General features: G+C 43.9%; 1 protein-coding gene across 1 annotated transcript in view; it reads left to right on the forward strand.

Moving 5' to 3' along the window:
* Aff3 (ALF transcription elongation factor 3) overlaps positions 1-26,429 on the forward strand; it is a 474,953-nt gene that overhangs the window by 432,968 nt on the left and 15,556 nt on the right. The window contains exons 14-19 of the mRNA XM_015499678.2: positions 2-790; positions 7,455-7,659; positions 8,999-9,126; positions 18,961-19,024; positions 22,814-22,950; positions 26,356-26,427. Of these exons, the coding sequence (XP_015355164.2) occupies positions 2-790; positions 7,455-7,659; positions 8,999-9,126; positions 18,961-19,024; positions 22,814-22,950; positions 26,356-26,427 (1,395 nt within the window). The remainder of the gene's footprint in view (position 1; positions 791-7,454; positions 7,660-8,998; positions 9,127-18,960; positions 19,025-22,813; positions 22,951-26,355; positions 26,428-26,429) is intronic.

A 26,429-nucleotide genomic window follows, 5' to 3' on the forward strand; every position in this document is an offset into this window, starting at 1 on the left:
CGGACGCGCTGGGGGCCAGCGTGGTGGTGCCCCCGGAGCCCGCCAAAAGCAGGCCCTGCGGCAACAGCAGAACGAGCCACCGCAAGGAGCTGCGCTCCTCGGTGACCTGCGAGAAGCGGCGCACGCGGGGTCTGAGCCGGATCGTCCCCAAATCCAAGGAATTTATCGAGACAGAGTCGTCATCTTCATCATCCTCCTCGGACTCGGACCTGGAGTCGGAGCAGGAGGAGTACCCTCTGTCCAAAGGCCAGGCAGTGGCCGCCGCCTCCTCTGGGAGTGACCAGAGACTCAAGGAGGCCGCCAACAGCGTCAGCAGCGGCAGCGGCCCCCGTGCGGCCGTAGGCTCCATCAACGCCAGGACCACCAGTGACATCGCCAAGGAGCTGGAGGAGCAGTTCTATACCCTGGTCCCCTTCGGCAGGAACGAACTTCTCTCTCCCTTGAAGGACAGTGATGAGGTCAGGTCACTCTGGGTCAAAATTGACCTGACCCTCCTGTCCAGGATCCCAGAACACCTGCCCCAGGAGCCTGGAGTCTTGAGTGCTCCTGCGGCCAAGGACGCAGAAAGCGCTCCGCCCAGCCACGCTCTGGACACGCCCACCGAGAAGACTTTGCCAAAATCCAAGAGGAAACGCAAGGTAGTCCTGGGAGAAAGGGGGTCTGGAAGGGAGGGGACTTTAATTTGTGGGCAAGGGGTAGAGCACAGGTGGGCTGCTGGCTGGGATTGTAGGTGGCAGCAGGAGTTTTCCGTGTCCTTAACAAACAACTTATATAGTACTTTATGCCAAATGTGTTAAGTACTTAACATCTATAATCCCAGTTAAATCCTCAGGAGTATCCAATGCGGCAAGTACTGTTCCCATTTTATAGTTGTAGATAATTAAGCCCTGTCCAACTCGTGTGGCAATGGTGATACACAGGTACTAGTGTGTTCAGACAGACCCAAGCTGGGCACATGTGAAAGTTGAAAGTGTGGTGAACCCCATTCTTCCCTGGGAGGGATGGGATGAGTTGGTGGAGGATCACTCATCTACCTAAGAAGCCAGTATCCTTGTGAAGTTTAAGCCTGACTGGGGTGTGGGATGAGTACTGAAGTCCAAGTCCTCATAGCAGCCTGTAGCATCAATCAGGGAGGGCTTCATGGTGGAGAGAGGCTGGGAGGGCTCTGAGAGGGAGTTAGAATAAGCAGAGGTGGGGGGGATGTAGTGGCACCAGGAGAGATGAACAGGTGAGGCATTGTGGGAGGGAGAAGGGCAGCTCAAGTACAGGGGCTGGAGCTGCCCCTGGCAACAGACACCAGATGTTCAGGGAATACCTTCATCATAATGTAAAGCCAATTCCCAGGATTTTTTGCCCTTCCTATTTCTGTATCTTCAAAAGTAATTTAAACCACAGTGAAAAACACAGTAGGTATCAAAGATTGCAAATATTCATGGACAGTTACAAAATTGGGACAGAGTTGTTACCAGCAATAGTTAACATGCATTTATGTTCCCAAAAGGGATGCTGTTAAAGCACTTTGTACCATTTAATCATTTAGTCCTTTCAACGATATGAGGCAAATATCATTGTTGTGACCATTTTACAGGTGAGGAAACAGAGGTTCTGAAAGCCTAAAGTGATTTTACTTGAGGTTATGTAGGTCAAAGGGACAAAGCCAGGAATGAACCCAGGCAGTGTCTGGCCCCAGAGTCTCAAAATAAGAAGTCAGTCTGAGTTTGTGTAGTATTTTTGTTTCCAATGTTTTGTCAATAGAAAAAGAAGACTGAACACATGGGTTTTATAGCTGTTTCCAGTCCCTGATTAAGAGGGTCTAGAGAGTAAGGTTATTGCCTTTTCCTGGCCAGGATAAAGGTGTTCCTCACTTTCAAGGTTATATGGAAAAGAGAGACAGTCTCCTTATTATAATCATTTCCATGACCTGCAGGAAAATTTATCACAAAGTGCTGAAGAATGTGTGTCTTCACATAGTTACATTAAATAACAGCCCTATGAAGCAGAATTGAACCCCTTGCAGCAAAGTTCGTGAAAAGAAATATCTTCAAAAGGTAGCTACTTACCTTTGCTAAAACCAAAGACAGTTTTATCAAGAGATTCCAGCACAGTTTCCATTCACCTTCAGAGCCCACATGGTGGACCCCCCTTTGCTCTGAGAGTGCTCACGTGTAGTGGGAAGTATGTGGATGTGGACATCAGGCTGACCTGACCTCAGATCCCATCTTTGACTTTTTCCTCCTCCAGTGCCAGCTCCATGGACCCTGCAGCAGTAAAGCAGACACACAGGCTCCCATGGAGTTGAATGTTATGGCCGCCATCTTGAAATTCTTCATTTTATCTTTGAATTTGGGTCTGGTTAGTGATGGATCATGTGTGGAGGTCCCTCTGTCTACCTATCCCTTCAGGAAAACTTTTGTCTGATCTTCAGCCTTCTAGAACCTCCACCCTGTGCAGTCTTCTCCTCCTTCTGGTCTCAGACCAGGGACCATTCAGCCCCCCTGCCCCAGATAGTGCTCAGGTGTAGTCACAGCAAGGATCAAGATTAGGGTCTCCATCTTGCTCAGCCTCAGTCCAGGTAGTGAGGTGATCCACAAGGAAGCTTGCATGCCCTGGGGTGGCCCATTCACTATGGGTCAGTATTAGGGGTGGTTGGTGCCTAACTGGGCTTTGCCATCCATGCCAGCCCAGAAGATAGGTGCCAGACTGGCACTGGTGGGCCACCTGCAGGTGCCTATCCCAGGGCAGCCCCAGCCCTTGAAAGTCTCCATTTACCCCCAGGGCCCGCAGGTTATCCCCAAATGCAAAGGAGCACAGCATGAAGTCACAAATAGATACCACCATGGCAGGTCAAGGTGGGAGACTGAAATGTTTTTTACTTGATACTTGATGAGGTCATTTGTCGGGTAGGGAAGTTTCTGGGGATTGAGCTCAGGGACCCTTAACCACTGAGCCACACCCCCAGCCCTTTTTCATTTTTATTTTTATTTTTATCTTGCTAAGCTGCTTAGGGTCACCAAGTTGCTGAGGCTGGCTTTGAACTTGCGATCCTCCTGCCTCAGCCTCCCAAGCTGCTGGGATTACAAGCGTGTGCCACCCAGCATGAAGTCACTCTTCCTGCTTTTCAGCCCAGCATTTTCATTTTGCACTAAACCTCAAAAATTCTGTGGTTAGCCCAGCATCCTGGGTGACCTCAACCAGCTCATCTTCTCTTCTCTGAACTTCATTCTCTTCACCATAAAATGGTGTCAGGGTCGCACAACACATTCAAACCATACAATTTCATTAGCTCATTTCTTCCCTGCTCCTGTTTCCCCCCATTTTCCCCTAGGCACCCTGCCTTCCTTATTGCTTGTTGACAATTTTTTGTTGAATAAATTGTGAATTTATTTTTTGTTGAATAAATTGAATAAATTGATTCAACAAAAAATTCAAAAAATTTTTTGTTGAATCAATTGATTAATCGCCTAGGAATCAGTGTGGATGTTACCTCTGAGCTTGATGGATAGGCTGATGGAAATAAATATATAAGAAATATGCAGAAGCAGATGTTGATAAACCTATGAATAGAAAATAAATCTAACCCTATAGATATACATAAGCATACAGAGAGAAGTGCAGAAAGATATACATATAAAGTCCATAATGGTCTGTATTTAAATAGCTGTGGTATCCGTGACTTTTTTTATTGTGGGTTGTTCAAAACATTACAAATTTCTTGAATCCAACTTTTTGATACGTGCTCTGGCCTTAGTCTTCAGACTTAGTTTAACCTAAATTTTATAATTATGCTCAATGTGGACTTCATGTCACACTCCCAATAGCCATGTCAGGCCCTCCTCTGTGACAGAGACCAGTTACTAGGTGCACACAGCTCTGTGCTCCCCAAACACATTTCTTCCCCAAAAAATGTAATAACTGAATTTTCAAGTCAGTGTTTTAATGGTAGCTACTCAGGGATTTAAGAAAATTAAGGGAACATTAAGGGTAGCTTAGGGATCAAAGAACATTAAGGCTACTACAAGGATGAGGAATGGGCTCTCCAGTGCTGCCCCTAAAGGCCCCCATGTAGACTAAAATTGTGGAATTCAAAAGGATCTGTGCTTCCAAGGTCAAGTAGCTACCCAGCATCTCCTCTGAAGGGGTTCCGTATGGCCCCACTATGAACCAAACCCCTCTGTGATGAATAGCTCTTTAGCAGGGCACGGTCCGGAAGGTTCTCTATAAGCCAGGAGCTCATCATTCACCACAGAAGCTCTTTCCATTTAGAAACACCTCCACAGAGAAGTAGCTTTTGCTCTGCGCTAACACCCTTACTCTCCCCTACTGTCCACTCAGGGTTTTAAAGGGGAGATTAATGTTTCAGCACAACACATAAAAATGTAAACCAAAAGGTTAGGGAAAGATATAAAGCAGCACTAAAACCGGGAGAGGACATTGGAGAGCAAGGGCACAGACGTGCGGGCCTACTGCATGCTCGGCTCCCCCTGGGAAGGCGGCCAGGAGGTGGAAGGTCTGCATAGGAGGGACAGCGGCAGCCCTCTGTGCAGAGGGGATGGCATCCCCAAATGTTGTGAAAATAATGAATGGGGGGACTGCAGCCTCAAATTACCTAACTATGTGATATGCACCTCTTTGTTCATGCATTAAATAACCTCCCTGGCTGATATCTTGGTGACTGTAGTTGTCAAGTAGTATTGAATATAAAAGATATTTCAGGATGCCTGTGGCTACTGAAAATATCCATGATGGGTGATTTCTACTGGTGACCCAATGGCAGGCATTGCTAATAGGATTCCAGAGTACCTGCTCCTCTCGTTTCTTTCCCTTGCTTGTAATTAAAGGAAATATTCCATTTCAGTGAGAGGTTAGTGAAAATGAAGATGTAACTTTTTGCCATCCAAGTTTATGGACCTCAAGTTAAAAACCTCTTGTAGCAACTTTGCCTGGCAGAACCTCCCAGCTCTGATAGTTTTACTTAGGTTCAATTATGCCACAATGTGAGTGAAATTTCCAAGAGTTGGTCTGCATATCTCCATAACTACTGTCAAGTTTTTATTTTTTGTTTTTTCTAATTGACTTTATTTTTTAGATATATGACAGCGGAATGCATTACAATTCTTATTACATGTATAGAGCACAATTTTTCATATCTCTGTATATAAATATGTTCACACCAATTCATGTCTTCATACATGTACTTTGGGTAATGATGTCCATCACATTCCACCATCATTGCTAACCCCCTCCCTTCCCCTCCCTTCCCCTCCCACCTCTCTGCCCTGTCTAGAGTTCCTCTATTCCTCCCATGCTCCCCGTCCCTACTCCACTATGAGTCAGTCACCTTATATCAGAGAAAACATTCGGCATTTGTTTTGGGGGGATTGGCTAACTTCACTTAGTATTATCTTCTCCAACTCCATCCATTTACCTACAAATGCCATGATTTTATTCTCTTTTATTCCTGAGTAATATTCCATTGTGTATATATGTCACATTTTTAATCCATTCATCTACTGAAGGGCATCTAGGTTGGTTCCCACAGTTTAGTTATTGTGAATTGTGCTGCTATAAACATTGATGTAGCTGTGTCCCCGTTGTATGCTGTTTTTAAGTCCTTTGGGTATGGACCATGGAGAGGGATAGCTGGGTCAAGTGGTGGTTTCATTCCCAGTTTTCCAAGGAATCTCCATACTGCTTTCCATATTGGCTGCACCAATTTGCAGTCCCACCAGCAATGTATGAGTGTACCTTTCCCCTACATCCTCACCAACACTTATTGTTGTTTGTCTTCATAATAGCTGTCATTCTGACTACTGTCAAGTTTTATTGGTGCCGTCAAATGGTCCCAGAGATAGGTGATTGCCTTTCCCAAAGAACTCCAGAGAAGGTTTCTTTGGTCAACTAGGAATATATAAATTTGAAATATTTTTGAAGAAGGGACAATCACATGCCCATGACAATATTTAATGTCATAATCTGTTTTTCATGCACACTAAAAAACCATGAAGTATATAAAATAATAGACACTTAGAAATAGGTCTTTCCCCCTCATGTTTCAAGAAGCTAGTGCGCTCAGGCTCCTCACATCCCATATACCATCATCTTCACCATCACTAGATGAGCTACTTTGGAGTCACCTGAAGCGCTTTCCTAGAACATATCTGCTCACTGCTTTCTGAGTTGTGAGACACACACTGCTTCTGGAACCAGAGGTTCTATCTCCACGCCTATCTATTTATGTAACATTAAGAAGCTTGGCTTTGTCATTTGTTCTACAGGCCTGTATAATTTCTCCACCATGACCACCAGCTAAGGAAATTGCTTTTTGAAGTGACTTTAATAGTTTGTTTGCAATGATAATCAACACGTGCAATTAAGAGTTCATGACCCCAGGAATAATGACTAAATCTTCATTAAATGGCGTGACCCTTTTTTTGGTAAACTGACTCTATAACCATCTTAAATTAACAGTGATTGAGTTTATTTCTGGCTGATATGTCTGCCCCCAAACAATACTTTATTTTTTCTCCCGAAGTAATGCAGGGATTCCTAACAACATAATATCCATTGCAGAGACTTAAATACAAGTGAATCCCTCTTCTCTAATGATTGATTGTGGAGAACATTATATTCAAGAATAGACAGTCGTTTTGAAGGTAAAATAAAGAGCTAGGAATCAGAAGTTGTAATTTCTAATAACAGTTTCTCTGTTCTGTGTTTACTCTGATCAATGCCTGGGTAATTGGGAAGCTCAACAATAGAGCATCGGCACTCTGCTGCACAGAATGCCCTGTGATTCTATTATTTTCTATCTAGTAATGAGTACAAGCTCAGATGTTGGCAAAAGTCCTTGTAGCAATGGAGAACTCATTTGTCACTGTTGATTGACTGTCCCATTACTCTATGCTTCAGCTTATAAGGAAAAAATTGGTGATTATTTTGAGATTCTTGGATGAAAAACTTGGAACATGCAATTCCATATTATTACTCTTGGCTACTCCTTTTGATGCTAACTCCAGAATTACTGTTCATCCTACCAGAGTAAGAAACAATGAGCCAGGCCTGGTGGCACATGCCTGCAAGCCCAGCAGCTCAGGAGGCTGAGACAGGAGGATCATGAGTTCAAAGCCAGCCTCAGCAACAGCAAGGAACTAAGCAATTCAGTGAGACCCTGTCTGTAAATAAAATACGAAATAGAGCTGGGGATGTGTCTCAGTGGTTAAGTGCCCCTAAGTTCAATCCCCGGTAGCCCCCCTACCGAAAAAGAAAGAAACAGTGAGTGAGATTGGCTACTGTTTGTTAGGGTCCTGTGGCCATAAGGTTGCTCCTGGTGTAATAATTACCAATAAATTTCTTCCTACCTGCAGGTCTTAAAGGGGAGGTTTGGTCATATGTAAGTACTTACCTTTCCCTATGCTGACTGTGTGATTTTCCATTACTGTAACTTACTTTTTCAGCTTGGCAATACCAATAAATAAAAATGAAAAAATGCTCCGATCGCCCATCTCACCGCTCTCTGATGCATCTAAACACAAATATTCCAGTGAGGACTTGACTTCTTCCAGCCGATCTCATGGCAATGGTGTGTTTACTTCCTCCTCATCCAACAAAAAGTCTAAGGCCACCGACAGCCAACTGCAGTCCCATGCCGGGGACCTCACGGTGGGTGTATTCCCCTCTTTTCCCACATAGAATCAGAATGCAGTGGTACACCCTCGCCACACCCTCTGTCCCCAGCTTAGGAGGCTCCACTCATTTGGGAGGTTCTGCAGAGAATCCCTGAAGGAAGCCTTTGGGGAGACCTGGCAGAGGAGAGGACTCCTTCAGCCTTCCTCACAGAGAGCAGAAGAAGAATAAATTCATGCAAAAAAAATATATATATATCAGGTCTCCTCTGTTTATGAAGCCTCCTTGCAGGATTTCAAACTCCAAAGAAATACCATCCTGGGGCACAGCAGTTTGGGAGTTTTGAACCAACCAACCTATATACTGGGAAAACTTCCTTATCCCATGGCAGAATTAAATCTGAGATTGAAACTATATTAAAATCTGCAGGTCTCACACTCCACCCTTATAGGCCAGTGTCCCAGCCACAGTGGGGGACACCCAGAACCACCCCTTTTCCAGTAGTCTCGGGTGATGGCAGCACTTCCCTGGGGAGGAGCAGAGTCTCATGGATAACTTTGGGTGCACAGTTCCCCCCCCCCGCCCCCGACTCAGCTGCAGGGTGATCTTGGCCCTAGTTGTCTCATCCTGGAACCCATTTCTTTATCTGCAAAATGGTGGTGATAAGATTGAAAAGAGGTAGAGCTGGGTTCGGTGGCACTCGCCTGTAATCCCAGTGGCTCCGGAGGCTGAGGCAGGAGGATCGTGAATTCAAAGCCAGCCTCAGCAAAAGCAAAGTGCTAAGCAACTCAGTGAGACCCTGTCTCTAAATAAAATACAGAATAGAGCTGGGGATGTGGCTCAGTGGCCAAGTACCCCTGAGTTCAATCCCAGGTAGCCCTCCCCGATAAAGAAAGATTGAAAAGAAGTGACTTTCTCTTAAGACCCCAGCCCCTCTGGGCCCCTACACAGCTAACACCATAGGTGAGCCCCTCTTCACAGCCATGCTGGCCTCCAGTGGCCGGTGGCCCTGGCGCACTCATCTTCCCAGGATGAGTTCATTTTGAAAAAAAAAAAAAAACCTTCAGGGTATGTGTATAAAACAGATATAAAAAAATGAATTTCATGTTTAAAGTTGGGTCCCATCCCCCAGATCTCTCATTATGTTTATGCAAATATTCCAAAGTCTAGGGGAAAAAAAATCCAAAAATCCCAAACACTTCTGGTCCCCAGCATTTTGAATGAGGGATCCTCAAACCATATTTCTTGTTCTTTATTGAGACATAATAACCATCAACTCTGAAGCACAAGGTAGAGCAAAAGATGCTCTTTTAATGGTCATTCTTCCAGCCAGGTGGCGAGTGTCTCAAGGACTCCTGTGTTGTTTGTTGTTTAGAAAGCGACTCACAACAGTGCTGAGCACGGTCTCCTCCACAGCAAGACCCGGCCACAAACAGAGCCCTGGTCTCCAGGCTCCAGTGGCCACAGGGATTGCAAGCGGCAGAAACTGGTCTTCGATGATATGTAAGTTTGGACTTTTTCCGAATATGGTAATGGGAAGAGAAAGTGGGAGCTGGGCATGTAGGAGACACGTGCATCTCACCCACAATGCATCCACTTCCTCTCCCGTGGCTTGATCATTTAAATGTTCCTTTGAAAGGGAGCTGGAACTTTGAATGAAGAAACAGAAAGACCAGTGCCAGAGGGAGGCTCCAGAAGAGTAGGAAGCTGAAGGCAGGAGAATTGAGTCTCTAAGGCCCTGGAGCCTGGACCCCTGCGAGTTTTATGCTATCAGAAAGAAGCGTAGTTTTAGTATTTTTTTTTTTTTTTTAATTTAGAGACAGGATCTCACTGAGTTACTTAGGGCCTCTAAGCTGCTGAGAATGAGTTTTGAACTCTCAATCCTCCCGGCTCAACCTCCCGAGCCACTGGGATTATAGGCATGCACCACTGCACCCAGCTGCCATATTCTTTAAAATGATTCTTATAGAAATATCCCTGTCATCTTTCACCTGGTATGGCAGCTTCCATCAGTATAAAAGTGGAAGAAAAACCCAGGTGTGGTGGTGGCACACACCTGTAATCCCAGTGGCTCGGGAGGCTGAGGCAGGAGGATTGGGAATTTAAAGCCAGCCTCAGCAATGGAGAGGCCCTAAGCAACTTAGGGAGACCCTGTCTCTAAATAAAATACAAAAAAGGGCTGGGGATGTGGCTCGGTGGTGGTCGCATGCCCCTGATTTTAATCCCGGGTACCAAAAAAAAAAAAAAAAAAGAAAAGGACATTCTAGAATGCTGGTGAGAGACTGAAAATAACAAATGATGAAATGATGCTGTAGGGTATTTAGGCTCTTAGGGGAAAACTGGGTGTCAGGGGCAAGCCTGGAAGGTAGAGGACAGGGTTCAAGACTGACTCCGGTTTTCAGCTGGAGTTCACAGCTGGAGTGTGGAGTGCACCTCTGTATGGGGCAGGAAGTTAGGCCCTAGGGTGCGGCAGCTCCTGCCCTGGGGTCTGCAGCTGACTACGCCCACTGGAAGTCAGGAAGCAGAACAACTGCAGACATCTCTAAGTCCTGATTTCCTTAGAAAAAAATAATGGCAGTGGGGACTCCCAAGATCCAGCTAGGTGACAACTCACGGGGTGTCACCTGAGGAAGTGCAGCGTGCACAGAGGGAGTCTGTCCAGCCTCACCTAAGCTTCACCCAGAGGGTCCATTTTCCTGAGAAGTGTGAATGCTGAGTGTTAGTCTTCAAGTATCACATGGACTTTGCTAACCCAATGAGGATACCGAGTCATGGGGTTGAAAACCAAAGTCCCATTTTTTTTCTCTGTTGCACTTAACGAACACTTTCCAAGATAACTCAGTTTCAGGAAGTTTAAGGGCAGCCCGGGAGGCCCAGGTTGTCTCTCCTTCCCAGGGCGCTGCAGCTGCGCCCCAGTCCCCATGCACGCTGTCCTCGGGTGCTCACCACCTCTGTTTCCCTCATCTCCCCTTGCTAAGCAGTGTGGGAGGTGGTAATTAATCCCCAGGGAGGGCACCAAATGGAAGTACATTCAGTTCTTCAACTCTATCTATCATCTGAATTTGATAGTGTAAATTACTCAATTGTTAGAATTCCACTTAAGGACAACATGGAAATTTGCATTCAGAAGTTATAACCTAGCAATGTGATCAAACCGAAGAAGCATTAGGCAATGACTGAGGTGCTCAAAACATTGACAAACATTGATAGGCTGAGGCAGGAGGATCGCAAGTTCAAAACTAGCCTCAGCAATTTAGCGAGGACTTGAGCAACTGAGCAAGACCTGTGGCTCAGTGGTTGACCGCCCCTGAGTTCAATCCCTGGTACCAAAAACAAAACACCTGACACTTTCAGAGGGATGGGTTTAAAAAATATATTTATGGAAAAATAGATGCAAGGAATTTTCCAATGTATGCACCAGAAAACAAAGTCAGAAATTGCAGTGACTAAATGATTGTATTCCAATCTGCAGTTTCTTGGGCTCTTTAGAAGAAGAAATGTTTCCCAGTCTGCCAGAGTCCAGACTGATATAATTCTGTCACTATACCAATGAAGAGGTTGTTGTCATTTGCTCTGCACGTTATTAGCAGTAGGTATAATTTTTCTGGCTGATGACTACAGTAAAATTGTTTCTCCTTTTGTGGATAGAGAGAAAATAGAACCAAAAAGTGTTCTTCCATATCCACCACAGGGAGAGAGGAGTGTCTTGTTCCAATTGCTGTGTGTGTCCCAATGGATTTGAAACCTGTAACAGTGAAATGCACCTCAAACAGCCACTCCTGGGCTGAGCTCAGAAAGTTATAGGGAGCTTGAGAAGCAAAAATAGGCATTGTGTCTTCCCTTGCATGGTGTAAGTAAGTGTCCCTCAAGAGACCACAGTCACCTGAAATGGTGTAAAATGTCTCCCAGGTTCACTTGCTGGGTACTGAGTGCCTGCTAAGTGCCAGGGACAGGGGTGGGAGCGTGGACCCAATGACTGATTAACTCCCAGAACCGTGGGAGAAAGGGGCACATGGGTGGGTGTCTCGCTTCTCTCTGGCTCCTTTTTCCTTCCTTCCTCCTCCTCCTCTACTCTTCCCTTTCTTCCTTCATCTCCTTCCTCCACCTCTCCCTCCTCCCTCCCCTCCTCTTCCCTCTTCCCCTTCTTCCTCCTCCCCCTCCTTCCTGCCTTTCCTCTCCCCATTTCTCCTCCACCCTCTCTTCCATCCATCTTGTTCTTCTTCCCCTTTCTTTTCCTTCCTCCTGCTCCTCCTCCCCTCCCTCTTCCCTCTCTCCTTTCCTTCATCCCCTTCCTCTTCGCCCCTTCCTCCTGCTCCCCCTCCCTCTTTCTGGCACCAACTTCCTGCCCCCAGGGCCTCATTGATGGGAGGCTCCCAGTTCCTGTCACTTTCCTTGGTTCGCCTTCACTGGGTCCTTAGCAGTGAAATGACCAGAGAGAAGCTGCCAGTGGACTAGATGATTAATGCCAGGCTAATTCAGAGCTGATGGAACTCCAGTTATGGTGATCCAAAAAGTAACAGATGCCACACTGTCGTTTAGTTTTTAAAGCCACACCATGTAGCTTTTTTTTTAAATAAACTCATTTTTTCCTAATATAAATACTTGTTAACGGTTGGATAAACATGCAATTCAGACAACAGCTGAATCCAGTGAGCTGTCAATAACAAGTATTGAATGAACACAGCTGAATTATAAATAACCTTCCCAGAGGGAATGGCTGGATATTTTTCCTTCTTTTTCCATGAACCTATATGCAGGTAAATTTAAATTCATGGGCTTCCAAGCCCCTTTTCCTGTGCTACTTACCAATTAAACAGGCACCAGTTTGTGCTGTTGGGATGCAGACAGAACCGAAGGGAATAACACTTGTTTTTAAAACAGGATCCAGGTCAGCGTGTTCTGGTAAGTTGCAGCCTCCGGTTGGTGATGGTGTGACTACACCTCCTCCCCCGACATTAAGTAAATGCATGAGATTCACTATTCCACAGCCACAGTATTAAAGTGACACTTAGGTGATCACCAAACTTTTGTTTAAAAAAAAAAAACTTATGTCAATGGGCTGGGAATATAGCTCAGTTGGTAGAGTGCTTGCCTTGCATATACAAGGCCCTGGGTTCAATCCCCAGCACCATTAAAATAAAATAAAAAGAATTCATGTCAATGAGTGTTATCGCTTGATTCTGCATGAGGTCAGGACACTGGCCTTATTAACACAAAGCCATCAGCCATAAATCACTTGGCGTCATAATTAGTGACAGGGGACTTCTTGGCTAGGGAAAATTGAGAGACAACAACTGGGTCATGAAGGCTCCGTTCAGAAGTCCTGAATTCACGGAGCTCAATGGTGAGATTCTTGGCTGGGAATCTAGTGCCTGCATCATGCCAGCCATATTGCTATTAAGAGCCAGCAAACCCAAGGCCAGAGTCTCCTGCTGCTCTGAAAGGATGTGCCTCTCTTGCCCATCTTTCACATGGAAGAGTCAGTCACGACCAGCACAGTCAGCCAAACCAACAAACTTCCCATCTGTCCCCAAGGTGCCAATAACAGGAGCCCAGTTCCCCATCCCCCACCCCCAACACTGAGAAAAGACTCTCTGGCCACACAGGAGGCTGAAGGCCATGGGCATGTGAAATGTGACTGACAGGAAGGAATAGGGACTTGACATTTGTAATGTAATTATGCACAGCAGTCTCAGAGCTAAAAGGATTTTAATTTTATAGAGGATGGGAAGAATCCCGAATGTAAAAGGTCGGATCTCTTGAAGCATGATTTAATCAAAGGAAACCAATTGAAATCCTTGAGTAGGTGATATTACAGCCAAGCAGGGTCCCCCCAGGGGGACTTACCAGGGCATTGCTTTCCTGAGGGTCTTTCCTTCCCAAGACTTCAAAACTGGACCCCACCTTTTTATTTTCCTGATAAGCCTTAGTACTAGTCTTTGTTGTTCATGGATAATTGTTTCCATTCTGAAATCCCTCTTCCAAGGTCAGGTCCTCATTCTGTTCCAACTAAAACAGAAAGAAAGTGGGGGGAAATAAGGACATTCAGATCTCTCTGATTGAAATCTGGGCTCTTTGATCACTTTTAAGATATGGAAAAATTATTTTATTTTTTAAATTTTTTTTTAGTTGTCAATGGACCTTTATTTTATTTATTTTTATGTGGTCCCGAGGATCGAACCCAGTGCCTCACACAGGCTAGGCAAGCGCTCTACCACTGAGCCACAGCCCCGGAACCAAATTGTTTTCTTTTAAAATTCATACCCAGAGAAGAATAAAAATGAGATCAATAATTCTCCATCTCAGCAGAAAGTTCCTTTTGGTTCAATAACAGAAGCTCTCCCCTGCTTAGCTTCCTGTGCGTGGCAGGAGGATGTGACCTGTAAGAAACAGGACCAATTATGCTCCTGCTTCTGAGAAGCCAGGTCCCAGGCACTCTGAGGGCCCAGCTAACGTCAAGGTTGTAGAAACACCGCGACACTAGAATCCTTGCTGACTAAACATAATCTACCTGCATCCATGGGGAAGTGCCCGGAAAGCCAGCCTGGCTCCTCAGGATCCCTGACTCCAAACTGTCCCTTCAGAAGTGACCACCTGGGCCTGGGGGCGTGACTCAGTGGTGGTAGAGCACCGACCCAGGAGGCAATCCCCTGCACCAAGAAAATAATAATCGAATAATAGTGATCCCTGAGTGCGTTGCCAACAACTGCTTACCCTCTTACACTTTCTCCTTTTGGAGAAAGCACCTCCAAGCTTGGGACCCAGGAACACCTCTGGGGCTTAGACAGTGACAAGCTGAAATACCAGATGTCAGATGATAAATTCATTTGGTATGCCACTGCCCCTTTGTCTGATTTGGATCTCAGTCTGCCTAAGAAATCCGTCCAGATTTCTGCCACTCAGAGAAACCTGTGAGTTCAAACACATTGAGCTCTCGTCCCTGCCAGTGTGCACAGAGCCGGCTGGCTCTGCTGAGCACGGCCTTTCACAGAGGTAGGAATTACTGAGCTGTGTGTGCCAGCCTCTCCGTGGGAGACCATTCAGCTCGCTCGCTCTCAGCCAGAAAGCAGAACAAAAAAGCAAGGTTGCTTTAATACTCCTGTGTCAGAAGAAATATCAGGGGTGCTCACATCCTGTTGCTGCTCAGATCCAAGGCCATGTGTTTATAGGTGGGGGTGGAGGGAGGGTGAGGAGAAGAGAAGAAAACAGCCTCTTTGGATCAAGTACTAAGGTCACTTTTGTTCCAGAGAGCTCTTACAACAAACATACATGTGGATGTGGCTTCACTCGGGCCCCAGAGCTACAGAGTATAAGATACATGGTTATATTTATGATGCTTAATTGAACTTTGATTAGATTTGTTGATGTATCATCATGAAATACTGTCACTGTGAGAAAGAATGTGATGAATTTGATTACATAAATTTTCTTAAAAAAAAAAAAAAACTCTAGATCTTTCGCATTAAAAAAAAAAAAAAAATTAGAAGATTGGCCAGGCATGGTGGTGCATGCCTGTAATCTCAGAGACTCAAGAGGCTGAGGCAGGAGGATCATGAGTTCAAAGCCAGCTTCAGCAAAAGCAAGGCTCTAAGCAACTCAGTGAGACCCTGTCTCTAAATAAAATACAAAATAGGGCTGGGGATGTGGCTCAGTGGTCGAGTGTCCCTGAGTTCAATCCCTGGTACCCACCCTCACACACACAAAAAAAAAAATTAGATTGGATGAAAAATCTGTCTGAACACTTAGATGATTAGGGTTAGTGCCTGTGCTTTCTCATACTCTGTACTGCCACCACAGTGGTAGTGATTTTAATTTTCCTATTGATGATCTATTGCTGTGGGAAGTGACACCTTCATGCTGGCATGCATCCACTGCTGTGCTGGACAATCCGGGTGACGTCCTATTGGTCCCAATGGCTTTCTAATGATCTGATCTAGGAGCGTGGCACTAGAAATCACCTGAAGAAAAAAATGGGCCAATCATCAGGCAATCTTCAGTGAGTCCGTATAGTAAGCCTGCTATTAGATGCAGAATGAGAATTCTAACAAATGTGTTTGTAAATGGCCCCCAGATGGTATCTTTCCTTTCAGCAAGTCAGGTTACTGCTGTAACTGCCCAGATAAAGTCAGAAAATTAGATGTGTTACTTATCTCTGTGTGCTATTGAGAGTTTGTGACTCAGCCTCCATGTCGGGTTTTTTTTAAAAAAAAAAAATGCATTTATGTGCCGCAGATAAAGAACAGCATTGATTAAAGAACCCGTATTAGGGATTATAAGCCGCTGCCATCTATAAAGGCAACTTAGAAGGCTCGGGAAAACGAGGATGCCCTAGCTTATTGCCAAGAAAATCTTTCCTGAGAACAAAATGCATTTGAAATGACGATCTGTTCGTGACAAGGTCTACAAAACAGGCCAAGAAGAAAATGACCAAACTTATATACTAGAGTGTGGAGCAGATAATGATGTGGAGAATTTCCGGTTGCCATGGAGACGTGCTCTGGCTCATCACCCCATCACAAGGCACCACTCTTTTCTGAGCTCAGAGAAAAGTCGATGCCATTCAGGAAGGACTTGTTCACCTTCTGTCGTGTGCCTAAAATCACAGGATGGAGAAGACTGAAGAGGTCCACAGCCCTGTCCCTGCTGAAAATGTACCAGCCACCAAGTTGTTCATAGGCAATGACTATAGCCCTCTGCAGCTTAGAAGGCAATTAAATACCCAGAAATGTAGTGCAAACATGAAGTGCTCTATGAGACCAGGAAAGGCAGAGATAAGCATGGACCAGTGACCGGAAGGACCCATGGTGGCAGTAGAATTTGAGGGCAGTAACTTTTGGTTCATGGTCGATCCTTGGTGAAGACTCAGTTAATAAGCAGAGAGCACAGTATTCTGGGCAGCAGGGAGAATAAGCAAAGCTTCTGAGACAGGGAGAGCAAGTTATTAAGACAGTGGGGAAACCAGCCCAGAGTTTGGCCAAGGCTGTTGGTAAATAAATGATGTGGTTAAGGGAAGGATATTAGGTCCCTGAACTGAGATGTCACCTCAGAGGCCCTGGAGATGGAGTCAAGGTCTGTGAGCAGGATGGCAATGTAATGAACACTATCGCAAACAACATTGGTCAAGGGGTGAAACTCAAGTTAGATTGCAGGCGAGTCCATCTAGAGTCTCAGCAACCTGAGAGGCCAGGAAAGCCTGGACTTGTGGAGAATGTGGTCTTGCGAGAGGAGAGGAGTGCTTACAGGGAAGCAGTCAAGGCATTTGGCAACAAGGGGAAATGGGTGAGAATACTGGAACTCTCCCCCTGAGCAAATAGGCTTTGGGACCTCACATGAAGCTCAGGAATCAGATCTGGACTTGGGCTAGAGGTGGGGTCTTCCATGTCAGGGGATGAAAACCAAAGGACAATAAATAAATAAGTACAGAGGATCCGAGGGCAGTGAAACTGTTCTTTGTGATAACGTAATGGTAGAGGCACGTCATTGAACATTTGTCCAAACCTATAGGATCTACAACACCAAGGCTGAACCCTACACTAGCATCTCTGGATCATGTTTGTCAGTGTAGGTTCATGGATTGTAGCAAATGTGCTGCTCCTAGTTTGGGATGCTGATAGTGGAGGAGGCTGTGGGGCAGAGGGCATAGGAGAACTCTCTGCTCAATTTTGCCAAAAGTGCTCTAAAAAATAAAGTTTTTTTAAAAAAAAAACAGAAGCAAACAATCAGTAACAACAAACATAAATCGCCAGAGTTGTTTTCAAAGACCAAAAAATCCATATGTGAACAAGGGTCAACACGTGACCTAAGAAGGAAAAAAACCATCCTGTTAATGCAACTCAAAAGCCATTAGAACAGAAGAAGCATGTGGGTGTCGATGTAATAGAGAAGGCAGAGCCTCTGGCCTCACCCACCAATGGGAGACCCACCCAAATGAAGGGCAACTGTCAGACCTGCAGGGGGACAAGAGTGGTGAAGGAGCCATGAGCCAAGGGCAGGATTAAGGAAATCCTACAACAATGTTGCCACTTCTTGTTTGTGACATGCTAACAAGACAGTCCCAGCTTGTTACCACAATGCTGATATTTTATAGAGAAACAGAAGATAGAAAACCAGGTCCTTTTCTTGCTTCTGTGATTTTTTTTTTTTTTTTTTACCCAAAGCATTATTTGCTGTGATTCTGACTTGTCTGTGAGTGCAGTGTTTAAACCAATCAGTGTTCATTGTCATGGTATATATTATGTTTCTAAGGGTTTTGACCTCTTTGAATAAAGGGATGCTCTGGTTACCTGATATCACAGGCAGAAGACCCATCAGAACCTGAAACAAGATCATTCAAAATAAGCATATCACAATAGGTTCAACAGTCCAGGATTAATCTCCCTTCTTACATCATATCCCCTTTCAGGGACTCCTGGCTTAGATTGCATATTCATGAATAGGTCAGGTTTATTGATTACATAAAGACCCATATTACAAATAAAGTTTATAATGATGGAGACTAAAGCATATAAATTTTATTTTTAAAAAAATCTGTCAGATAAGCCTTTAAAGGTACTGCCTGACAAGTGCTTTAGTGTAACCGGGGATCATTACACATGCTCCAATCGGTCTCAGGATGAATTACCTTTGTCTCCCGGAAGAATCAGTGCTGACCAGGATTATTGCTTTAATAATGCACATTCTGCTGTTAATGTTTACCAGCTAGCTAATCAGGGCTCCAGAGAATTCATGCCATGTTTGCATTATTACAAGGTAGACATCATTTTACAATTAACTTCATTACAACTGGAACACAATCATATAGCATTACATTTTTTTTTTCATTTTTCACTGCCAGGCTTGAAAATAATTAAATATATACACATACAACTCTAGGTAGCACTTATGCATATAAATGATCCTTATATCCATAAGGATACATAAATATTCTCACCCATACGAATCCATACAATTATTATGAGGTATATTTACAACCTTTAAGTAAAAAGGGATTGTTCTGTGTAACTATTACATGAAATAAGATTTTTCACTTTTTTCTTAACCATACAATAAAAAATCTGAATCACAAATTAGGCACTGGGGGACCATGCTAAAACCACTGTAAATGTCGACTCTCTGCACATATTGAGTAGGCTCTGAATTGCTAACTTAAGAGAAAAATAATCACAGTGTTTTACATACAGGCAGTAATTTGGAAGTGTTAAAAAAAAAAGGACTTGATTCCATATTAAGCAGAGTTTTTAAATTGTGCTTTATGTTTGAGCAAAAGAAAAGAATATTTTCAAAAGATCCTGCACTTAAGCAATAATGACGTCTTATATCACTCTCTCCTCCTCGTAGGCCTCGCAGCGCAGATTATTTTATGCAAGAAGCTAAACGGATGAAACATAAAGCAGATGCAATGGTGAGACCCCTTTCTTTCCAGATACAGTCCTCCAAATTACGTTTGTACTGCAGCTTCATCACTGGGGCAATATAGCTGGGTAATTATAAAATCTATTACAGGGATGGCTGGGCCTGTTAAATGGAGAAATGTTTATATAATCAAGTGCTCATAGCCCAATAAATTATGACTTCAACCAATAATGTCTGACTGGGAGAAAGCCCTGGATAAATGAGTATTTCAATTTAACCCTAAGGTTTGAATAGTAACTAGAGCCAATAGAGTCAGTGGGTGGTAGTATTTTTTTCCTTTAAAAAAAAAAAATCCAGATTTGCATTTTCCTCTCTTGTTAGCTTGGCCAACGCTTGGCTTGGTCCCAGGATCAAATTTCTTTTCAAAAAGACTCATGTTCTTCATGTGCATCTGCTACAATGAATGCTTCCCCTGAACTATACAATGCAGAAACTATTATGTGCACATAAAACCCTAAAACCATCATGATTTGATGTTTTCAAAGAATAACTTTTCTTGCTTGAATAATCTCCTATTTTGGAAAGCTTGAAGCTTCCAGGCAAGAAATAGAAAACTTTCGGTTTTGTTTTTCTTTCTTTTTTCTTTTTTAAGAGATCATAGGGTTGTTCCATCTTAAATGCTCATCCAAAAGGACCCCTTCCTACCTAGTAATTCCAGTTTTATTCCCCTCCAGTGTTCATAACTGACATCAACCAGGGTATTAAAGATGAAAAAGGCATTTTAAATGATTTTTCAAAGTATTATTCCAGTGTTGAAGGTATTTGAACTTTAAAAAGTCCCCCTCTCCCAGGGTATCAAGGTCACCCACCAAACATTTATTTGTACAAGGTCCACTGCCGAGGTACACTGGTGAACGGAGAAAATGTCCATTGAGTGTTGAAAAATAGAGAAATGGAAAGACAGTTCTTCCCCACAGAGTTCCACAATCTAATGGAGAGTTCCGGTCTTCCAAATAAACTGATGGCATGGCCCCTATTGGGAGACACATCAAACTTTTAAGCAGAATGTTTTAGTCAGCTTTTTCGCTGCTATGACTAAAAGACCTGACAAAAACATTTTAAGGAGGAAAAGTTTATTTGGGGGCTCACAGTTTCAGAGGTCTCAGTGCATAGACAGCTGGTTCCTTTCCTTGGGGCTCCAGATGAGGCAGACAACATGGCGGAAGAGTGTGGCCGAGGGAAGCTGCTCACATGATGATCAGGAAGCAGGGAGAGACTCCATTCACCAGATACAACATATACCCCAAAGTCATGCCCCCAAGGGACCTGCCTCCTCCAGACCCACCTTGGATTACCACTCAGTTAATCCCATCAGGGGGACTGAGTTACTGATGGGGTTAAGGCTCTCATAATGAAATCTTTTTTTTTTTTTTTTTAATAATTTAGTCTCAGTTTAATTAAAGCTAGGAAACATATATTCCAAACTTTTTTTTAAAGGTTGCCTAGTAAGAAACCTCAACAGCCATACTGTGAAATAGTTTTTATCAGGCTTATTAGCCATAATCTTTTTTTTATTCTAATTAGTTATACATGACAGTAGAATGCCTTTTGACACAACCATTTGTCTGGTTGTGCATGATGTAGGTAATCATCTATGCACATGGGGTAATAATGTCCTATTCATTCTACTCTCATTCCTACCCCCATGCCCCCTCCCCTCCCTTCACTCCCTTCTGTCTCATCCAAAGTCCCTCTACTCTTCCCTAGCCCCCACCTTATTGTGAGTCAGCATCTGCATATCAGAGAAAACATTCAGCCTTTGGTTTTGGGGGATTGACTTATTTTGCTTAGCATGAGAGTCTCCAGTTCCATCCTCTGAACTTTCTTGCATTGTCTCACACGTGAGCTTTTGGGGGACACCTCACATCCAAACCATAACACAGAATGAGATTTTCTGCCTGTATCCATCCTCCGGGGTTCGCTGGCCTTGCTCATCAGTGTCATCTTGCCCCACCCTACCTTTTCTATTGACTATTTTCCAAGTAATACTGCCCCAGCCAGGCTTGTCCCCTGCAGCCTCTGAGCCCACCTGTTCTTGCCAGCCAATGGGCATGTGCCCCTGCAGAGCTTCATGCTCACACACACGTACAAGCTCTCAGGCACCCTCAGCATCTCCCATGTCCAGGCAAATCACACCATTCCTTCCCAGGCCTGTTTTTAGGTCTCCTCCTTGAAGCATCCCCAGCCTCTCCATAGCCCCATCACTCACCCGCTTCCATCCACCTCATTGGTAGGGGACTCCTCCTTCTGCATTTTGTCAGTTAATCATGAACTGCTTTGCATATGGAACTGGTTTGTAGGTGCATGTTTTCTCCGTCCAGATGTACTGTGGGTTCCTGGAAGCAGCTTTGTGTATCAGGTACACATCCCCCAGAGCTGAGCGCTGTAGACCATGCTTACTGAATGAAATTATTTACTTACTCTGAAGGCATTCCAAAAAAAAAATGTTGCCTGTTTGGTTTTTTAAGCTGTTTAAAATTTTGATTTGCTAATGAGAAGCAGTTTTGCAATACAGTTCTGTTTTCCAAAGTATTGATTCTAGGGAGTTTTTGTTTCATTTTTGTAGCAAGACTTAGAATAATATGTATGTGTCATTCTTTGAATATTGGGGAGATGTTGTGATCCAGACAATATGTGATTATCTTCAGAGAGTAGCAATATATGGAACCAGGAACTCAATGTGTAAGTTTAATATATGAGAATTTCATAATAGAAAGCTGATTTGTGGCTATCCTTGTGGACATGGGGAAAGATTAACATACATGACTTCAGGTATTCCAAAAAATTATATTTAGTGTCAATTTTCAATTCATGTCCCATTTTGGTGAAGCTGAAATGGCGCCTTGAGTTTTATCTCTTCTCTTTTCCCTTCATCTTGCCCTTACATGAAGTCCTCACCATTAATAAAAAACACTTGAGAAGAGGAAGAGATGTAAATGTCATAAATAATATAAAAGATAATAACCAGTGCTTTGAACTGTCCAAGTTGCAGTGTGCAAAAGAAAGTGTGGTTCAAAGCTAGGCATGATGGCGCATGCCTATAAACCCAGCAACTCAGGAGGCTGAGACAGGAGGATCACAAGTCTGAGGCTAGCCTCAGCAAATTAGCAAAGACCTCAGCAATTTAGTGAGACACTGTCTCAAAATAAAAAATAAAAAGGAATAGGGATGTAGCTCAGTAGATGCTGCATAGCATGGAGGAATAGGAATGAAGTTGCCAACCCTTTAGAAAGAGACAGAGACCACAGTTGCCATGAAGTCCTGAGCCTTGTTGATTGGCAGCTGTCCGAAGCCTTTGCCATGCTATATGTGACCACATGCCCATTTCCCCAACCTAGTGGCAATTCGAGAAAACAAGTAGTACAGCAGTCTTCCCTTATCTGAAACCACAGATAATACCAACCTTTATATGTACTTGTTTTTCCTATATACACCCTATGATAAAGTTTAATTTCTAAATTAGGCACAGCGATTAGCTAATAATAAAATAGAATAATAGGCTATGATAAAAAAAATTTAAGCTTATAAAATATCCACTTCTAGAATTTTCCATTTAATATTTTTGGGCTGTGGTTGACCATGAAAAACTGAAACCATGGAAAACAAAATCGTGACTTCACGAGGGGCCTACCGTCTCCTAGGTCTTTCTTCCCTCGGCTCCATTCACAGAATTCTGAAACTCACAAGTTAAAGTTTCTCAAGTAAAGCGTGTACACTGTGGGGCAACAGTGAGTGTCAGGCTCTCGTTAAGGGAGACGCTGTGCATTCTGTTGATCAGGTGGAGAAGTTTGGAAAGGCCCTGAACTATGCTGAAGCAGCCCTGTCGTTTATCGAGTGTGGAAACGCCATGGAACAAGGCCCGATGGAATCCAAGTCTCCTTACACCATGTACTCAGAGACGGTGGAGCTCATCAGGTGAGCCGTGATTTCCTGCCGGGGTAGGGAGGAGCCTGAGGGAGGACTAGATAGGCAGCCAAGAGCATCCGTCTGTCCACCGCACCTTCAGCCACTGGAACCCCTGGCTGGGAGGAAGCTGAGTCTCGATGAGCCCTGTTCTCGCCTTAATTACAGTAGATGACTCTAGTTAACACTAAGGCATCACGTATTTCAAAACAGCTAAAGCAGCGGTTTTTGAATGCTCTCACTTTAGAGAAATAGTAAATGCATGAGGTGGTGATATGCTCACTACCCACATGTGATCAATGTCCAATGTACCCATGTATCATACTGTCAAACTGTGCCCCACAAAGACGTAAAAACTGTCAGAAAGAGAAAGAAAATAGAATAATGTTGACCAGATTAGATCGTGATAACATGTATGTACAAATACATAACAAATCCCACAATTATGTGTAATTATAATGCACCAATTTAAAAAAAATGGGAAAAAAAGAAAAAGAAAAGAAAACCATACATTTGTGAATTTTTTTTAAATAATGCTGAAAATCCATTTGCCACTTAAATCTGCACCTTGTCCACCAAAACTGACATTCCTCTTCCCCACTGAGAACCACTGGGGGGCCAGGAGCTCTGGCAGGAGGTAGCTTACCACAAATGGGAGAATCCCTTCCTTCACCAGGGGACTGTGGGAAGCAGGCAACGATCCATGAAGGGCTGCCTCCAAGAGAGTCCAGCCTGGGGAACCATCCCTCCCACCGGCCACCTCACCTCAGGAGCGCCACCAGGGACCAGCTGGGGCCCTAGGGCATACCAATATAGTACCAGCAAAGCTCTGAAAACTAAATTATAATTGGATCACAGCCCCCAAAGTAGCCCAAGGCTTGCCTGCTAAACCTCAACAGGATAACTGCTAAAACAAGAGATTTAAATAGGATCCAGAATCTCCTAACATAATAGCCAAATGTCCAGGATACAGCAGAAACTCACCCGCCATACCAAGAACCAGGAAAATCATAACTGAAATGAAAACAGATCAATTGACATCCATGTCACAATGAATCAGATGTTGGAATTAACTGGCGAGAATTCCCAAGCAGCCATCTTAAAAATTCTCCAGTAAACAATTACGTTTCTCTTGCCACAAACAGAAAGCAGAAAATCTTGTCGAAATTTTATTTAAAAAGAATCAAATAGAAATTATAGAACTGAAAAAATATAATAATAGAAAAAAAAAAATCACTGGGTGGGCTCAATCACAAAGGAGAGATAAAGAATACAATCAGTGAACTTGAGGACAGAAAGTAGAATTTACCCAATCTGAGCAAGAGACGAATGAATAGAAAAAATTTTTTAAAAAGTGAAGAGGGCCTCAAGCACTGTGTTAGTCTAATTTCTGCTGCGCTAGCAAAATACCACAGACTGGAAAAATGATAAACAATAGAAGTTTGTTTGGTTCATGGCTCTAGAGGCTGGAGAAGTCCAGGATCATTGTGTGGCATCCAGTGAGGGTCTCTGTGCTGCATTACCCCACGGGGGAAGGGCAAGGGAGCACAGGTAAAACAGGAAGGTGGCCTGAATTCCTCCTTTTTATCAGGATCCACTCCCTCAGTAACTAACTCACCCAAAATGAATCCATTAGTGAAGGTTCTGCCTCCTGAGGTCCCACCACTGAACACTGCTAACTTGGGTAATTTCCAACATGTGACTTCTGTGGGCATATTCAAACCAAGTAAGCACAGTAACAGGAGATCCAACGTTTGTATCACTGGGGTCCCAGAAGGAGAGGAAAAGAGAGTAGGACTGAGATAGTGTTTGAAGAGGTGATGACTGAGCGTTGCCACGTTTGTCAAAAGACATCAACCTACAGATCCTGGCAGCCAAGGAAAACCCAAATAGGATAAGCCTGACAGAATGCAGGCCAGGACATATCGTGATTCTGTCCCTGAAAACTAAAGACAAGGAAATCGTGAAACCATCAGGGAGAAACAGCACATCAGCTGGGGGAGAACACCCGCTCAACTGACCGCCCACTTATCTGAAATCGGGGAGGCCAGAGGAGGTGATGTGACATTTTTTCAAGTGTGGAAAGAAAGGACGAAATATCAATCTGTGGATTCTAGATTCAGTGGAATGTTCTTCAGGAGCGGAGGGAAATAAAGATATTATCAGACTCAGGAAAACAACAGTGTTTGTCTCTGACAGACCCCCTTAGCGATTGACTGCAGGACCTTCCTCAGCAGAGGAAGGAATCTGCACACATCAGGAAGGAGAAGAGAACAGAAATACAGACACGTGCAACCAACTGGCCTCCTTTCATAAATCTTGAAACAAAAATCATACCACCATCTGATTCTCAGGGTAATTATTTAGAAGTAAAGAAGATAACAACTTCCACACTCCACTCAAGGTGGTAAAATGTTGATACTGATGAATTCTGAGAAGCATGTGTAAGTGTATTGTCACACCAAAGAACAACCACTGCAAATGCTCTGCACAGAGACACACTCAGAAACCGACAGATCTGCACATCGAGGAGATGAGGCCATGATAACAGACTGCTTATTAACCCAGCAAGGCAGCCTGCTATGCCAAGAGCTTCCTAGAATGATCTGGGTTAATCCCCACACAAGGCTGTGTGATCACGGCACTAGTTCTGTTTTAGGTAAGGAAGTGAAGGCTTAGGGACATTAATACACTTAGGCTCTCACAACTAAGTAACTGAGCTGGGATTTGAACCTGGGACTCTCTGACCATTGCACACATTACCTCAGTTCTCTCAGAGAGTCTGCATAGGTGACCTGATATGTTACTGGGAGAAAGCAAAGGCCACAGTCCCCCTAGTTCAGAGAAGTGAATGGAATTGTTTCTCATAATGCACATAAATAGAAGCCAATGGAGATTAAAAATGTACCCAGATCATTTACACTGCCATCAAGGTAAGAGTCACATAACAAAGACGAAGGGGTCAATGGAGCACCCACCTGAGCACCAGGGGTGCAAATTCTCCTGGAGGTGAGCCCAGAAGCATTGAACCTCACCTCCAAGTGTCACCACTCAGCCATACGTCAACACTTGGATTAACGGGCGTGTTACCATATGCTTGACTAGTTCTTGAACTGCTGCTACCCCTCCTGCCCATCTGCAGCATTTGAACTTGTATTGCTAAAAGCAAGAGTAGTGAGGCATCATAAGAAAGATTTTGTTCATTATATCACAGTGATGTGATGCTTGGGGGAAGAAGAGCAATGTCAGAAGGCTTTTAAGAAAGAATTATGAGCGGCACTGGGAAAATCTAAGTACTGGGTGGACAGAACTAACAGCATAGAAGTTCTGTTATTACTAAGAGAGTTCTTTTTGTTTTATTCCTTTGCTTTCCCTCTCCCCACCCCCTTTTGCTTTTATTTTTGTTTTTGATTTTAGATATGCTATGAGACTAAAAACCCACTCGGGCCCCAATGCCACACCAGAGGACAAACAACTAGCTGCATTATGGT

The sequence above is a fragment of the Marmota marmota genome, unplaced genomic scaffold, assembly GCF_001458135.2.
Source record: "Marmota marmota marmota unplaced genomic scaffold, marMar, whole genome shotgun sequence".
Classification (NCBI taxonomy): domain Eukaryota; kingdom Metazoa; phylum Chordata; class Mammalia; order Rodentia; family Sciuridae; genus Marmota; species Marmota marmota.